Below are 17,507 nucleotides of genomic sequence, written 5' to 3' on the forward strand. Positions count from 1 at the left end.
ACAGAGGTTAACAAAAAGGTAAGGTCTAAATGTATTCCACATTGAGACATAGGGGACAGCAAGTCAAACACTAGGAGCCAGGGAGAGTAGACCAACCTTTATCCATGAGCATGGGCAACATTGAGTTTAGGTCACTGAACTGTGTTTCAGAAGAAAGGAGAAATTATATTAGTAATGGGCTAATACAGATTTACATGCTGTCAACAAGCCATTTACCTCATAACCAGAAACTCTCACCATACAACCTGGTGTGCGATAAAATATGCATAATTATTTCACAGACTTTTGCAGGAGTTCCACAGGATAGCTCAAGGAAACTGGTACATGAAAGGCTGCCCACTCACCTCTCCCATGACAGCGATGGGCGTCTCTCCGGTTGCCTGGGCGACGCGGTGCTCCACCAGGTAGAACATGTACTCGTCGTAGAGCAGCCTGATGAGATGGAAGGAGCCGAAACTAGCGGCACTACGCAGGGTCAGGTCCCTGATCACCATGGAGCTGGGGGAAAGGAGGAGGGGAGAGAGGGAGGAGGCAATCAGAGAGAAATTACATTAACACAGCCCCAAAGAGCTTCAATCTGCCAACGCCACATGACGCTAACCACCTAAATTCATCAGCCTGAAAATACTACCATTCTTTAGTGAAAATGCATACTGTATATATACCAAAATAAAGGAAACGCCAACATAAAGTGTCTTAATAGGCCATTAGGACAGAACAGCTTCAATGCACCTTGGCATAGATTTTACAAGTGCTGAAATTCAATTGGAGGGATGTGACAATTCTTCCACGAGAAATACCATCATTTGGTGTATTGTTGATGGAAAACGCTGTCTCAGGCACCACTCCAGTGTTAAGTGTTCAATTGGGTTGAGATCTGGTGACTGAGACACACACCCTTTAAATCCCCTATGCTCCTTTGAGACCCCTCTTTCAAAGTCCCTGAGATCTCTTCCAGCCATGCTAGCCAAAATACTTCTTATACATGACCCTAAGCATGATGCGATGTTCATTGTTTAATTAACTTAGAACCAGAACTGTGCGGAAACAACTGCTTTCTCTCACACACACACACACACACACACACACACACACACACACACAAGGAAAGCATTAAGACCCCTTGACTTTCCACATTTGTTACATTAAATACATTGAAATTATGGATTAAATCAAATATTTTCCTCAGCAATCTACACACAATACCATTTAATGACAAAGTGAAAAGTTTGTCCCTTTGCTATGAGACTCGAAATGGAGCTCAGATACATGCTGTTTACATTGAGCATCCATCTACAACTTGATTGGAGTCCACCTGTGGTAAATTCAATTGATTGGACATGATTTGGATATATAAGATCCCACAGTTGAAAGTGCATGTCAGACCAAAAACCAAGCCACGAGGTCGAATAAATTGTCCGTAGAGCTCCGAGACAGGATTGTGTCGAGACACAGATCTGGGGAAGGGTACCAAAACAATTCTGCAACATTGAAGGTCCCAAAGAACACAGTGGCCTCCATCATTCTTAAATGGAAGAAGTTTGGAACCACCAAGACTCTTCCTAGAGCTGGCCGCCATTTTGGTCATCTAGTGTATCTATCTTTAGAGATAGATAATGTTGATAGATAGATCGATCTATCTATCGAGGTCTGTCTGTCTGTCTGTTTAGATAGGGTCCATACCTGTAGAAGGACCACTTCAGCAGGAACTGTCTTGCAGCCCTGGGGAAGCTGGTGCTGCCCTCGTGGGGCTTGAGGACCTGGTTGACCACGTTGTCCAGCCAGGCGGCCCACTGGTCCAGAGAGCTCTGCTGCTGCAAGGTCACCTTGAAGTCCTGCTCCAGCCGCTGGACCACAGTCTCGTCACACTGGCATACCCACGACGCCTGCTCCTGTAGACCAACAACACACAAACCCCAAGTCTGAGAGGATTTACAAGGTACAGGTACAAACAGAAATGCATGCACACACATGGACACACACGGAAGTGTTTTCTTTCCACTGTGCAACAAAGATGTACCCAAGGAATTATTAGTTCCATGGTCCTACCTGTACGTTGGCGAAGTCGACGCGGTTGAGGTCGCTGAGCATCTGATTGATCTGGGAGGTGTTCTGCAGCACGGCGCGGGCCGCCTGGGCCAGGTGGTTCAGAGAGGTGTACCGACGCAAGGTCTGAGCAAATGCACTCACCACCGCTGCCTACAGCACATACAAAAGATGGTTAACTTCACCTGGGAATGTATCGCGTGTAATGTATATCTGCGAGTTCAGCTGTCTGCAGAATGACTACGAGGGTGTTGGAAGGTGTTTTGTACCTTGGTGCGTACAATCTCATTGGGAAAGTCGCTCATGGCTGTGGTCAGCCAGCCCTCCAGACTCTTGGCAAAGTTGCGAATGGCCTGAGTGAGAGTACCTGCAATAAAAAAAAAAATCAGCTGGGATGAATACAATACATTGAGTGCGATAATGATGTTGTTATTATAATGTAGTAATGCTGAAGTTAGGTAGGTGTACTGACTGGGGACAGGGCGTAGCACGTCAGGGATGAGGATCTCCACCAGGGCCTGGTACAAGATATGGTCACAGCTCCTCATCCACAGCTTGACAGGCTCATACTTGCACAGAGCCATCAGCTTCTCCCTGGGGATCACCCCCTCCATGTCCTCATCGCTGTACACACACACACACACACACACACACACACACACACACACACACACACACACACACACACACACACACACACACACACACACACACACACAAAATCACTAAAATAACAGTTTTCAATCACAGAAAACATACATGCATATAAAGCCTGAAAGAAAATATGACATTTTTTCCTAATTCAAATATGACTTTCTCAATCCTCTGTTGTCTGACCTGTTGGGGATGGTGGTGGTTACGTCACTAGATGGCGCTGTTGAATACCAGAAGGTCTGCCACAGCTTCTCAATGTAGTGGAACTGGAGGTTCATCACCACATCCAGAGTAGCCTACAGGGGAGAGGAGGAGGGGAGACGGGAAGGACAAAACACAGAGCTGAGCCATGGCAACCAGACACACAACAAAGTTTCTCTGCAGCAGCCTGGTTAGAGGCTGAGTCCAAGCTAAATGCTGCCTTCCTTCCAACCCATTGATCCCAAATCAGAACAGATAATATTTGAGTGATATTTACTAGGAATTCAACTGTAACATGGCTTTAACAGGGACTATTGTGTGTGCTGTAAGTGTGTCCCTGTAATATTGGGCAGCCTCAAGTCCACACAGCTTCCTCATTCCTGTTTGAACTCTCACATACCGAGTTCCGAGCATGTGCTAAATACTATAATCAACATGCCAATCAAATCTCCACATGACAGATTTACTATACTAAAGATTTACCAACTCACTATACAATTTTCCAGTAACAATATGGGCTAAAAGAAGACAACTTCACTTTGATAATGTAAAAAATAATTGAAATGGCCACAGATATAGCCTAAGGTATGTTTAAATATGACATAATATAGACAGTGAAGCCACAGTCAACCCTCAGTAACAGAGCAGCAGTGAACCTCCTGTATGTTCTGTCTATCAGTGCTCTGTGATTAGTGGTAGTGTCTCTATTCACTCTTCACACCATGCCCAGAGATTCTCCTTTGGCAGGACATGCTCCCAGTCTCCAGTTACAGCCCAGCACAGTATAGGCTTTCCTTCAATCACATGATATGTTTTTGCTTCCTCTCCAAAGATCACTATGGTAACCTTGTTTACCGTTGCTCTGGGCAACAGCTTAAACACTAAACTCCAAAACAAAAAGAAGAATTCCCCTGCCCCTACAAACAAGCGTTTTGCCTCCCCAGTTTCGACACACAGGAAAAACAGCATGCTTTAGAAACTATGGCTAGAGCGAGAGAGACAAGGGAGAGGGAGAGAAAAGAATGACAGAGAGGAGCATGCTGGGACTGAGGTTCCTTAACGCTGCCCCCACACACATACACTTCTTTATGTGGTTTTACCTGATTTATTCATTTCCTTCCACGCTGGAGTTTTTATTGCTCATTTTATCATTCAACTCAACAAAAGCATGCTTAACTGGCGTGTCTGATAGCAGGATATTTGGTTCTTATCAATAACTTTGACATATAATAATAAATGCACTTTCGTTCCAGTTCTCTGCTGCCTGTGACTGGAACGAATTGCAAAAATCGCTGAAGTTGGAGACTTTTATCTCCCTCACCAACTTCAAACATCTGCTATCTGAGCAGCTAACCGATCGCTGCAGCTGTACATAGTCTATCGGTAAATAGCCCACCCATTTTTACCTACCTCATCCCCATACTGTTTTTATTTATGTATCTTTTGCACACCAGTATCTCTACCTGTACATGACCATCTGATCATTTATCACTCCAGTGTTAATCTGCAAAATTGTAATTATTCGCCTACCTCCTCATGCCTTTTGCACAAAATGTATATAGACTCTCCTTTTTTTCTACTGTGTTATTGACTTGTTAATTGTTTACTCCATGTGTAACTCTGTGTTGTCTGTTCACACTGCTATGCTTTATCTTGGCCAGGTCGCAGTTGTAAATGAGAACTTGTTCTCAACTAGCCTACCTGGTTAAATAAAGGTGAAAAAAAAAAAAAAAAAAAAAAAAAAAAAGTTGCTTAATTTAAATAAAAAAAATATCCTCAGCAATCTACACACAATACCCCATAATGACAAAGTGAAAACAGGTTTATAAATGTTATAAAAAATATATTTAAAAAATACCTTATTTACATAAGTATTCAGACTCTTTGCTAGGACACTTACCACAGGTGGACTCCAATCAAGTTGTAGAAACATCTCTAGGATGATCAATGGAAACAGGATGCACCGGGGCTCAATTTCAAGTCTCATAGCAAAAGGTCTGAATACCTATGTAAATAAGGTATTTCTGTTTAAAAAATGTAATACATTTGCAAAAATGTATAAAAACCTGTTTTCACTTTGTCATTATGGGGTATTGTGTGTGTGGATTTCTGATGATTTTGTTTTATTTAATGCATTTTAGAATAAGGCTGTAACGTAACAAAATCTGGAAAAAGTCCAGGGTTCTGAATACTTTCCGAAGGCACTGTACATGTAAAAATGACCTCGACTAACCTGTACCCCCACACATTGACTTGGTATCGGTACCCCATGTATATAGCCTTTTTAACTTTTGTTTATTTAGTAATGTGTTCTTAACTATATTTCTTGAACTGCATAGTTGATTAAGGGCTTGTAAGTAAGCATTTCACAGTAAGTTCTACACCTGTCTACATCGGCGCATGAGACAAATAAAATGTGATTTAATTTGAAACAGAAAATCTACAGCTGTATTTCCACTGAAAGCACGGTCAGGAATAAGTTCTTCCTGGACCTTCACCTTGATTTGTCCTTTGTATGCTTGTTACCTTTATTTGACATAGTACATTTAATTTACCATCAATAATCCTCCTAGTATAAAGTTAACAGATGGTTGTTTGCTCACAAAGAGAAAAGCGCATAAACATTAAACACACAGAAACACACAGAGAGCTGTGAGAGTGACAGAAATGCGCCGGCCAGACAAAGGCAGGAGCCCATGTGCCTGTCCAATGACAAGGCAACACAAAGGCCCACGGGGAGGCGAGCACAAAAAGACACCAAGATGTCCACCCAGCGCGCTGAAAGGTTAATTGGCATGTCTTGAAAGCTGAGCTGAGATGAAAGGAGGCTGGAACAAAAGGAGCGTGGTGTGGCTGGACAGAGGGAGGCCACGGATAATATGATAAACCCACGGCTTCAGTGCTTTAATTAAGCTTTTCAGGGCACCTCTCCCTTTCGGTCTCTCCTTCTCTCTCTATAGCTTGGAAAGTCCCCCAAAAATGTACATTAAACATTTCACCACCCCCTCCCTCATCACTGTATCCCATCCAGGGAGTTGGTATTCTCTTCGATCACATTCAACAGTAACTAAGGATGTGTTCTAGCACCAGCTCTGAAATATTGTTTCCCCCATACATAATTTCATCAAATTTGCAGTGCCGTCGACTAGGACAGGATACCAGTTGAGGGCTGCAGTCTATCGCTCTTGCTGGAAGTGCCTGTTTCACCAGACCAGACCACTCCAGAGCAGTGCAGAGTTTGCAGCTAGTTGGCGCTGTGTCCACATACCTCACAGTGGTCCCTGTACAGGTTCTGCAGCTTCTTCACGTCATTCATGTTGATACGCTCGGGGAGGGGCTGGGTGCCCAGGTCAGGGGTGGGGAACGGGGGAAGGACATGTGACACATCTGCGGACACGATGACACACGGTCAAATCCCAAACAACAACAAAGGAAGGTTTAATAATAATGTGAAGCGACATAATTAAACTGGGCTGGCCATACCCTAGGCTACCATGCAAGCAGTCTAAACGCTTTTTATCATTACTGTTTTATCCTCAGTGTTCACAAACTATGGAATTAATGTTAGCTCTGTTTTGGTACAGGGGACCTGATGGTCTCTCAGTGTTACAGTGTGGCCAGCGGAGCTCCTTACCAATGTACTGCTGGTGGTGCTGGCTCTGGGCTGCCACAGACTGCTCTGGGGTGCTGGCTGAGTGCTGGGAGCCTCCTGACAGGCTGTCTCCCATGCCATCCACTTTCTGGAGGGGCTTAAATCTGCGGAAAGGGGAGAGGGCAGCACAGCTATGTTGGGTGGGGCTGGGAAGAACTAAAGGATGACTGGGAGAGGACAGGAAGCACAAACGAGGAGAGGAGAGAGTGGAGAATAAAGGCAGGTGTGAGGTTAAATAAACCATGTATCTGAAATGAGGACGAGTGCACCACTTCACTCCATTGCAGAGAAGCATTTCAAAATCCACAAAAGTCATTTGGGCAGAGGCAGGGGACATGAAGTCAAAATGTTCAAAGGATATCAAAAGGAACTGGATTAACTTCTTGAGTGTAGGGGGCAAGATTTTTGTTTTTGGCAAAAAAAACGTACCCATTTGAAACTGCCTATTTCTCAGGCCCAGAAACTAGAATATGCATATAATTATCAGATTAGGATAGAAAACACTCTAAAGTTTCCAAAACTGTCAAAATATTGTCTGTGAGTATAACAGAGCTGATATTGCAGGCGAAAACCTGAGGAATATCAAACCAGGAAGTGCTGTTTTTCCTGAAAGCTCTCTGTTTCATTGGATGCCTTGCCTCCATTTAAAGGGATATCAACCAAATTCCTTTTCCTATGGCTTCCTCAAGGTGTCAACAGTCTTTAGACATAGTTTCAGGCTTTCATTTTGAAAAATTAGCGAGAAAGATAACATCGCGTCAGTGGATAGCTGGGTGTTGGCAGAGTTTTGCTTGCGCAACAGAGTGGGGCAGCCATTGTATCTCCCTCTCCTATTGAAAAAGCAACAGTCCCGGTTGATATATTATCGATTATATATTTTAAAAACAACCTGAGGATTGATTATAAAAAACGTTTGACATGTTTCTGTGGACATTACGGATACGATTTAGAATTTTCGCCTGCGATGTCGTGACCGCTCGAGCCTGTGGATTTCTGAACATAATGCGCCAAATAAATGGAGGTATTTTGGATATAAAAATAATCTTTATGGAACAAAAGGAACATTTACTGTGTAACTGGGAGTCTCGTGAGTGCAAACATCCGAAGACCATCAAAGGTAAGCGATTTAATCTATTGCTTTTCTGACTTTCGTGCCCAATCTACTTGGCTGCTAGTGTTTGTAATATTTTGTCTACTGAGAGAGATGTTCTTACATAAACGCTTGTTATGCTTTTGCCGAAAAGTTGTATTGAAATCTGACACGCCAGGTGGATTAACAACAAGCTGTGTTTTGCTATATTGCACTTGTGATTTCATGAAAATGAAATATTTTTAGTAATTTAATTTGAATTTGGCGCGCTGCAATTCAGCGGGTGTTGATGAAAATGATCCCGCTAAAGGGATGGGTGCGTCAAGAAGTTAAAGCTTTGGCAGACAGAATGGGCAGATGAGAGAGAAAGAGAGAAGAGGTGGAGGATGTGAGCGGGAGGGTTCACCTCTGTTTCTGGTGCATGGGTTGCTGTCTCATGGCCATGTACTGAGAGTCCTCTTGCAGTCTGTTGAGTGGTGAGTCTGGCTTCAGTCTGATGCCATAGTAGTGGTACTTGGAGTTGCCCCTGGAACAAACAGGAACATGGGGAGTTAATAAGGAAATTGTAATCAGCTTCGTAATCTGTTTTATCATCATCAGAATAAATCCTCACTATCAGCATCATCAATCAATCTTTCTAATCTATCATTAACATTATCCTACACCTGCTCTTCATCACCATCAAGGTCATACCTAGTGCCGAGGCGGCGGGTCCTGAGGCCCATGAAGACGGAGCGGATGAGTTTCCCAAAGGAGGCAGCGTTGACAGGGTCCAGTTTCTGCTCCTGACAATGGCGCAGGTAGTGGTTGTAGAGGGAGCTCCGGGGCAGACTCACCCCCTCCGCTGTCTCATAGTTATCCAGCAGCCACTGCAGCTACACACACACAGCACAGAGACACACGATCAGTCACCTACTGGACACCTACTGCTGCACTCTGATCCTCACAGTAACTCAGAGGAGGCTGGTGGTAGGAGCTATAGGAGGACGGGCTCATTGTAATAGCTGGAATGGAATAAATGTAACGGTATCAAACATAAAAAATATTGAAACCACTCGTTTCCCTCCGTTCCATTAATTCCATTCCAGCTATTACAATGAGCCCGTCCTCCTATAGCTCCTCCCACGAGCCTCCTCTGCAGTACCTCCATCCTGCAGCTGTCTGCCCAAGGAGAGGGAGAGCACTGCCTTCTATTATCAAAGGACAGCAGAAACACACACACACACACACACACACACACACACACACACACACACACACACACACACACACACACACACACACACACACACACACACACACACACACACACACACACACAGTGAGTTTAAACATGAGGGTGAGAATTTAGATTTTGGCTTAAACTGTCGGGGGGGGGGGGGGGGGGGTGATAATTGCTCATTCATTGCCTCATCAGACGACCACATATTATACCTGTCCACTAGAGCAATATAGAACTCTGCTCACCCCTATTCTCCAATAGAGAGGACTTCCCTGTCTGTGTGGATGGTGAATGGTGGAGAGGTAAAGGGATGATGATCGCCAGTTGGAATATAAATAAATACAAGCTGTGGGGATGGATATTTTTCTTCTTTAACAGGTTGGCCAGACTGAGTGTGGTAGACACAGCATGAAGTGGACTAGAGACTTGATGACAATAATATGACTGTCAGGAGCTGCTTGATAATATAGAGATTCTAGATAGGTGACCAAGGGTTAAGAGCGGGAATGGAGAAGAACCCCCTAGCGTCCAATGAAATAGCTGGTTTGAATGGCAGCTCTGGTAAAGTAGTTGTTGAAAAGGAGGGAGGGCGTTGTGTGGCTATAACAATCACATAGCAGTCATGATGTGGAGGATGGGGAATCTGAAAATGCAAGAGGTTAAATATGCATAGCTTTTGTCAAGACATGGCCAAGGCAAGCCCAGCCACCAGCAAGTCCCACAATCAACAAGTTGTGGTTGAGCAATAAGCGGCAGCAGATGCAAGGAAAGTCTATGGTCAGACGACAATGTAGTGTTTTATGCCACAGCACCGTGAGGCTAGCATTAGCAGAAGTCTGTCAGTAAGTTCCCTTCAGCAGTAAGAGAAGAGATCTCAGTGACAAGTGGTAGTGTAGCCCACAGCCAGGGAGACAAAGGTGGGCCTTTCTAGTCCTTTTCAAAGAAAGTTCCTGTTTGACTTACATGGCTGTTGAGCAGGCTGCTTTTGTGAGTTGCAATCCCTTCAGACTTTTGGAGGTTTTCAATCGCCATTTCAAGCTAAAGAAAAAAAGGAGCATGCAAAAAAAGAATTAAAAACGGGAGGAAGCAAAAAAGGAAGGAAACGAAAAAGAGGAATTGAGGTGAAGGGGGGTAGACAGGGAAAACAAAATCACAAAACAGAAAGGAAAGGAAATAAGACGGTTAGCTGCAGCCAGATCTCTGCATTTCTATTACACTCAGTCAGTCTTACGACCAAATTCATTATTGGCTGACAAAAGCATGCAAATGAGGGGGACTCAAGGGGTTAAGCTGCTGACTGAAGGCCTTCCTGGTTTGACACTATGCAAATGTATTCCGCAAACAGGGCCACGTCACACCATGCACAGCGACAATGAGTCGACAAATTCCACCTTTCCCCCAAAATAATCATCACACAATGCAAAACATGACCAGTTATATGGAATGGTCAGTCACTGTTGCAACCGATTCAAGACAAGGACTGACTGGCCTAATACAAAACACATCTTACAGGAGATATAGATTTCCATATCATCCCCCCCTTTTCTTTCCGTTTGTTATCCCAAAGGAACCATTTCAATGAATTTACCAGATGATTTAGATATTTTTCTGCGGTATCATGGACTAGAGAAAATAGAAGTTAAACTAGCGGGCATAGCGAATGATAAAACCTGGGACTGGGCTTGCTTTAAAGGGGGGGGGGGGGGGGGGTAAAGACACCCACAGAAAGATGCGTGGTACAGTGGCCAAACTTGAGAAGAAAAAGAGCAGGCATCGTTCCAAGGCCTTAAAAAGTCTCCCAAGGGCTGTTGGCCAAATGGTAACGAGGCCGAGGGGTTGCTTTGTTTCACAGGGCGCTCAAGTGCCTGTGAAAAACTCTAAAACAAGGCAGCACTGAATTATTTAAGCCAGCCTGTGTCCTGCTTCCCCTGTCCTGCTCTTCCCGTAATGCCATGGGGCACTGGGGAGGTTGAGGCCCACCCCATACTCAGGTTTCCCTGAGGCTCAGCAGATAGGCCAGGCAAGCAGGTGTGATGACAGTCACGCCAGCGTGCGTCACAGCCACGGAAGCGTAAGGCAGGGCAATTTGTTTGTTGGTGTAACTAATAATTTAGACACGCTTCATATACTGTAGGATACTTTAATCCGTACACGGCTTAAAAAGCTGTTTAGTAAAGGCAACCATAAACCATCCCTCGTGTATGTAATGATATGGAATTACTGACTCTCAGACATGGGTATTTATTTCTCAATTGTTGGTGCCTCTACTACAGTTGAAGTCGGAAGTATACATACACTTTGGTTGGAGTCATTAACTTGTTTTTCAACTACTCCACAAATTTCTTGTTAAAAAAACGATTGTTTTGGCAAGTCGGTTAGGACATTTACTTTGTGCATGACACAAGTAATTTTTCCAACAATTGTTTACAGACAGATTATTTCACTTCTAATTCACTGTATCACAATTCCAGTGGGTCAGAAGTTTACATACACTAAGTTGATTGTGCCTTTAAACAGCTTGGAAAATTCCAGAAAATTATGTCATGGCTTTAGAAGCTTCTGATAGGCTAATAGACATCATTTGAGTCAATTGGCGGTGTACCTGTGGATGTATTTCAAGGCCTACCTTCAAACTCAGTGCCTCTTTGCTTGACATAATGGGAAAATAAAAAGAAATCAGCCAAGACCTCAGAAAAAAAATTGTAGACCTCCACAAGTCTGGTTCATCCTTCGGAGCAATTTCCAAATGCCTGAAGGTACCATGTTCATCTGTACAAACAATAGTAAGCAAGTACAGCAAAGGACCTAGTACAGCAAAGGACCTTGTGAAGATGCTGGAGGAAGCAGGTACAAAAGTATCTATATCCACAGTAAAAAGAGTCCTATATCGACAACCTGAAAGGCCGCTCAACAAGGAAGAAGCCACTGCTCCAAAACCGCCATAAAAAGCCAGACTACGGTTTTGCAGCTGCACATGGGGACAAAGATCGTACTTTTTGGAGAAATGTCCTCTGGTCTGATGAAACAAAAATAGAACTGTTTGGCCATAATGACCATCGCTATGTTTGGAGGAAAAAGGGGGGGAGCTTGCAAGCCGAAGAACACCATCCCAACCGTGAAGCACAGGGGTGGCAGCGTCATGTTGTGGGGGTTCTTTGCTACAGGAGGGACTGGAGCACTTCACAGAATAGATGGTATCATGAGGATGGAAATAATGTGGATATATTGAAGCAACATCTCAAGACCGGTCAGAAAATTAAAGCTTGGTCGCAAATGGGTCTTCCAAATGGACAATTAGCCTAAGCATACTTCCAAAGGACAACAAAGTCAAGGTAATTGAGTGGCCATCACAAAGCCCTGACCACAATCCCATTGAAAATTTGTGGGCAGAACTGAAAAAGCGTGTGTGAGCAAGGAGGCCTACAAACCTGACTCAGTTACACCAGCTCTGTCAGGAAGAATGGGCCAAAATTCACCCAACTTATTGTGGGAAGCTTGTGAAAGGCTACCCAAAACATTTGACCCAAGTTAAACAATTTAAAGGCAATTCTACCAAATACTAATTGAGTGTATGTAAACTTCTGACCCACTGGAAATGTGATGAAAGAAATTCTCTCTACTATTATTCTGACATTTCACATTCTTAAAATAAAGTGGTGATCCTAACTGGCCTAAGACAGGGAATTTTTACTGGGATTAAATGTCAAGAATTGTGAAAACATGAGTTTAAATGTATTTGGCTAAGGTGTATGTAAACTTCCGACTTCAACTGTATACCATAATGTTTGATGGACTTACGTAGTCATATCACAATCATTTCAATGACAAACCTACTGGACTGGAAACATTATTCTCCCTACTAAATTCCTAAGTCCTAACAAACAGCAAACAAGGACAGAGTATATGTAACCCATCCAAGGTGCTCACCATAGCAGAGGAGGAGCGGGAAGAGTGTGAGGCGTGGTGGCGACCCCCATCCATGCCCCCGCCGTGGATCAGGTAGGTGCCGCCACCGGAAATGACCTGACTACCGCCCACATCCATGGCGATGCCCACCATGCCGTGGGGCGGCCCGCCGCCGGCCGAGGAGACCACCGTGGTGACCTGGGCACCCCCACCCTGAGAGTCAAAGTAGGCTCCTCCACTACCTTGCCCATACAGCTGGGCCTCAGGGTTATAGGAGTAGGCTGTCCGGCTGGGGAAAGAGGTGCTATAAGGTAAAGGTATGACCTCAGATCTATACAGAGTGAAATATGAATCACATAGTGTAACATTGCATCACTTAGCTTCTGTTCCTATTATATACCCATTGGGTTGAGAGAGGGTACAGTGATTTGACTTTTTCCACATTTTATTGTGTTAGACAGAAAGTTAAATGGCTTAAATTTAGATTTTTGGGGTCACTGGTCTACATACAATACCCTATCATATCAAAGTGGAATGATGTTTTTACGTTTTTTATATTTTTTTATTTTTTACAAATGAATTAAAAATGAAAATCTGAAATGTCTTGAGTCAATAAGTATTCAAGCCCTTTGCTATGGCAAGCCTAAAGAAGTTCTGGAGTAAAAATGTGCTTAACATGACACATAAGTTGCAATCAAAGTGTTGAACATGATTTTAGAATGACTACCTCATCTCTGTACCCCACACATACAATTATCTGTAAGGTAACTCAGTCAAGTGGGGAATTTCAAAACACAGATTCATCAAAGACCAGGGAGGTTTTCCAATGCCTCACAAAGAAGGGCACCTATTGGTAGATGGGTATAAAAAAAAGCAGACATTGAATATCTCTTTAAGCATGGTTAAGTTATTAATTACACTTTGGATTGTGTATCAATACACCCAGTCACTACAAAGATACAGGCGTCCTTCCTAACTCAGTTGCCAGAGAGGAAGGTAACCTCTCAGGGATTTCAACATGAAGCCAATGGTGACGTTAAAACAGGTACAGTGTTTAATGGTTGGGATAGGAGAAAAGTGAGGCTGGATCAACAACATTGTAGTTACTCCACAATACTAACTTATCTGACAGAGTGAAAAGAAGGAAGCCTGTACAGAATAAAAAATATTTAAAAACATGCATCCTATTTTCAAACAAGGCACTAAAGTAATACAGCAATTTTTTTTTGTCTTGGCTGTGTGCTTAGGGTCGTTGTCCTGTTGGAAGGTGTAAGTAAGTTCGCCCCAGTCTGAGGTCCTGAGCAGGGGTCTCTCTGTACTTGCTCCGTTCATCTTTTCCTCGATCCTGACTAGTCTCCCAGTCCCTGCCACTGAAAAACATCCCCACAGCATGATGCTGCAACCACCATGCTTCACCGTAGGGATGGTGCAAGGTTTCCTCCAGACGTGGAGTTTGGCATTCACCTCAATGACCAAGGCCCTACTCCCCCGATTGCTCAGTTTGGCCAGGCGGCCAGCTCTAGGAAGAGTCTTGGTGGTTCCAAACATCTTCCATTTAAGATTATTTTTTTGTTGGTACTCTTCCCCAGATCTGTGCCTCGACAGAGTCGTATCTTGGAGGTCTACGGACAATTCCTCCAACCTCATGGTTTCTACCTCACGCACTGTCTACTGTGGGACCTTATATACAGTCGTGGCCAAAAGTTTTGAGAATGACACAAATATTAATTTTCACAAAGTCTGTTTGTATGATGGCAATTTGCATATGCTCCAGAATGTTATGAAGAGTGATCAGATAAATTGCAATTAATTGCAAAGTCCCTCTTTGCCATGAAAATGAACTGAATCCCCCAAAAACATGTCCACTGCATTTCAGCCATGCCACAAAAGGACCAGCTGACATCATGTCAGTGATTCTCTCGTTAACACAGGTGTGAGTGTTGACGAGGACAAGGCTGGAGATCACTCGGTCATGCTGATTGAGTTCGAATAACAGTTTGGAAGCTTCAAAAGGAGGGTGGTGCTTGGAATCATTGTTCTTCCTCTGTCAACCATGGTTACCTGCAAGGAAACACGTGCCGTCATCATTGCTTTGCACAAAAAGGGCTTCACAGGCAAGGATATTGCTGCCAGTAAGATAGCACCTAAATCAACCATTTATCGGATCATCAAGAACTTCAAGGAGAACAGTTCAATTGTTGTGAAGAAGGCTTCAGGGCGCCCAAGAAAGTCCAGCAAGCGCCAGGACCGTCTCCTAAAGTTGATTCAGCTGCGGGATCGGGGCACCACCAGCACAGAGCTTGCCCAGGAATGGCAGCAGGCAGGTGTGAGTGCATCTTCAAGCACAGTGAGGCGAAGACTTTTGGAGGATGGCCTGGTGTCAAAGAAGGGTAGCAAAGAAGCCACTTCTCTCCAGGAAAAACATCAGGGACAGACTGATATTCTGCAAAAGGTACATGAATTGGACTGCTGAGGCTTGGGGTAAAGTCATTTTCTCTGATGAATCCCCTTTCTGATTGTTTAGGGCATCCGCAAAAAAGCTTGTCCGGAGAAGACAAGGTGAGCGCTACCATCAGTCCTGTGTCATGCCAACAGTAAAGCCTCCTGAAACCATTCATGTGTGGGGTTGCTTCTCAGCCAAGGGAGTAGGCTCACTCACAATTTTGCCTAAGAACACAGCCATGAATAAAGAATGGTACCAACACATCCTCCGAGAGCAACTTCTCCCAACCATCCAGGAACAGTTGTGACGAACAATGCCTTTTCCAGCATGATGGAGCACCTTGCCATAAGGCAAAAGTGATAACTAAGTGGCTCAGGGAACAAAACATTGATATTGTGGGTCCATGGCCAGGAAACTCCTCAGACCTTAATCCCATTGAGAATTTGTGGTCATTCCTCAAGAGGCGGGTGGACAAACAAAAACCCACACATTCTGACAAACTCCAAGCATTGATTATGCAAGAATGAGCTGCCATCAGTCAGGATGTGGCCCAGAAGTTAACTGACAGCATGCCAGGGCGGATTGCAGAGGTCTTGAAAAAGAAGTTTCAACACTGCAAATATTGACTCTGTATCAACTTCATAATTGCCAATTAAAGCCTTTGACACTTATGAAATGCTTGTAATTATACTTCAGTATTCCATAGTAACATCTGACAAAAATATCCAAAGACACTGAGGCAGCAAACTTTGTGAATATGTATATTTGTGTCATTCTCAAAACTTTTGGCCATGACTGTAGACAGGTGTGTTCCTTTCCAAATCATGTCCAATCAATTGAATTTACTAAAGGTGGACTCAATCAAGTTGTAAAATACATCTCAAGGATGATCAATGGAAACAGGATGCACCTGAGCTCAATTTCAAGTGTCCTAGCAAAGGGTCTGAATACTTATGTAAATAACCTGTTTTTGCTTTGTCATTATGGGGTATTGTGTGTAGATGGATGAGGAAAAAAACGAATTAATACATTTTTGAATAAGGCTGTAACGTAACAAAATGTGCAAAAAGTCAAGGGGTCTGAATACTTGCCGAATGCACTGTATGCGTCAGCCTAATAATTATACAAATAGGCCCTATTATACACTGCTCAAAAAAATAACGGGAAGACTAAAATAACCCATCCTAGATCTGAATGAATGAAATATTCTTATTAAATACTTTTTTCTTTACATAGTTGAATGTGCTGACACCAAAATCACACAAAAATTATCAATGGAAATCAAATTTATCAACCCATGGAGGTCTGGATTTGGAGTCACACTCAAAATTAAAGTGGAAAACCACACTACAGGCTGATCCAACTTTGATGTAACAAAAAACAAGTCAAAATGAGGCTCAGTAGTGTGTGTGGCCTCCACGTGCCTGTATGACCTCCCTACAACGCCTGGGCATGCTCCTGATGAGGTGGCGGATGGTCTCCTGAGGGATCTCCTCCCAGACCTGGACTAAAGCATCCACCAACTCCTGGACAGTCTGTGGTGCAACGGAGACCTTTGTGGATGGAGCGAGACATGATGTCCCAGATGTGCTCAATTGGATTCAGGTCTGGGGAACGGGCGGGCCAGTCCATAGCATCAATGCCTTCCTCTTGCAGAAACTGCTGACACACTCCAGCCACATGAGGTCTAGCATTGTCTTGCATTAGGAGGAACCCAGGGCCAACCGCACCAGCATATGGTCTCACAAGGGGTCTGAGGATCTCATCTCGGTACCTAATGGCAGTCTGGCTACCTCTGGCGAGCACATGGAGGGCTGTGCGGCCCCCCCAAAGAAATGCCACCCCACACCATGACTGACCCACCGCCAAACCGGTCATGCTGGAGGATGTTGCAGGCAGCAGAACGTTCTCCATGGCGTCTCCAGACTGTCACGTCTGTCACATGTGCTCAGTGTGAACCTACTTTCATCTGTGAAGAGCACAGGGCGCCAGTGGCGAATTTGCCAATCTTGGTGTTCTCTGGCAAATGCCAAACGTCCTGCACGGTGTTGGGCTGTAAGCACAACCCCCACCTGTGGACGTTGGGCCCTCATACCACCCTCATGGAGTCTGTTTCTGACCGTTTGAGCAGACACATGCACATTTGTGGCCTGCTAGAAGTTATTTTGCAGGGCTCTGGCAGTGCTCCTTCTTGCACAAAGGCGGAGGTAGTGGTCCTGCTGCTGGGTTGTTGCCCTCCTACGGCCTCCTCCACGTCTCCTGATGTACTGGCCTGTCTCCTGGTAGCGCCTCC

At 44.2% G+C, this 17,507-nt stretch overlaps 1 protein-coding gene across 4 annotated transcripts in view; it reads right to left on the reverse strand.

Annotated features, from left to right (window-relative positions):
- LOC139406576 (DNA-binding protein RFX2) overlaps positions 1-17,507 on the reverse strand; it is a 66,108-nt gene that overhangs the window by 2,553 nt on the left and 46,048 nt on the right. The window contains exons 5-17 of one of the 4 annotated variants that reach the window (XM_071149309.1): positions 12,793-13,060; positions 9,829-9,903; positions 8,337-8,518; positions 8,050-8,169; positions 6,536-6,657; positions 6,170-6,288; positions 2,884-2,996; positions 2,519-2,670; positions 2,316-2,413; positions 2,050-2,199; positions 1,684-1,892; positions 345-498; positions 97-139 (exon numbers count right to left, since the gene is read on the reverse strand). In XM_071149309.1, coding sequence (XP_071005410.1) covers positions 97-139; positions 345-498; positions 1,684-1,892; positions 2,050-2,199; positions 2,316-2,413; positions 2,519-2,670; positions 2,884-2,996; positions 6,170-6,288; positions 6,536-6,657; positions 8,050-8,169; positions 8,337-8,518; positions 9,829-9,903; positions 12,793-13,060 — 1,805 coding nt within the window. Of the gene's footprint in view, positions 1-96; positions 140-344; positions 499-1,683; positions 1,893-2,049; positions 2,200-2,315; positions 2,414-2,518; positions 2,671-2,883; positions 2,997-6,169; positions 6,289-6,535; positions 6,721-8,049; positions 8,170-8,336; positions 8,519-9,828; positions 9,904-12,792; positions 13,061-17,507 lie in introns of all 4 variants that reach the window. The other 3 variants (XM_071149308.1, XM_071149311.1, XM_071149310.1) reach the window with 3 other exon arrangements.

This window comes from Oncorhynchus clarkii, chromosome 4, assembly GCF_045791955.1.
Source record: "Oncorhynchus clarkii lewisi isolate Uvic-CL-2024 chromosome 4, UVic_Ocla_1.0, whole genome shotgun sequence".
Taxonomy (NCBI): Eukaryota; Metazoa; Chordata; class Actinopteri; order Salmoniformes; family Salmonidae; genus Oncorhynchus; species Oncorhynchus clarkii.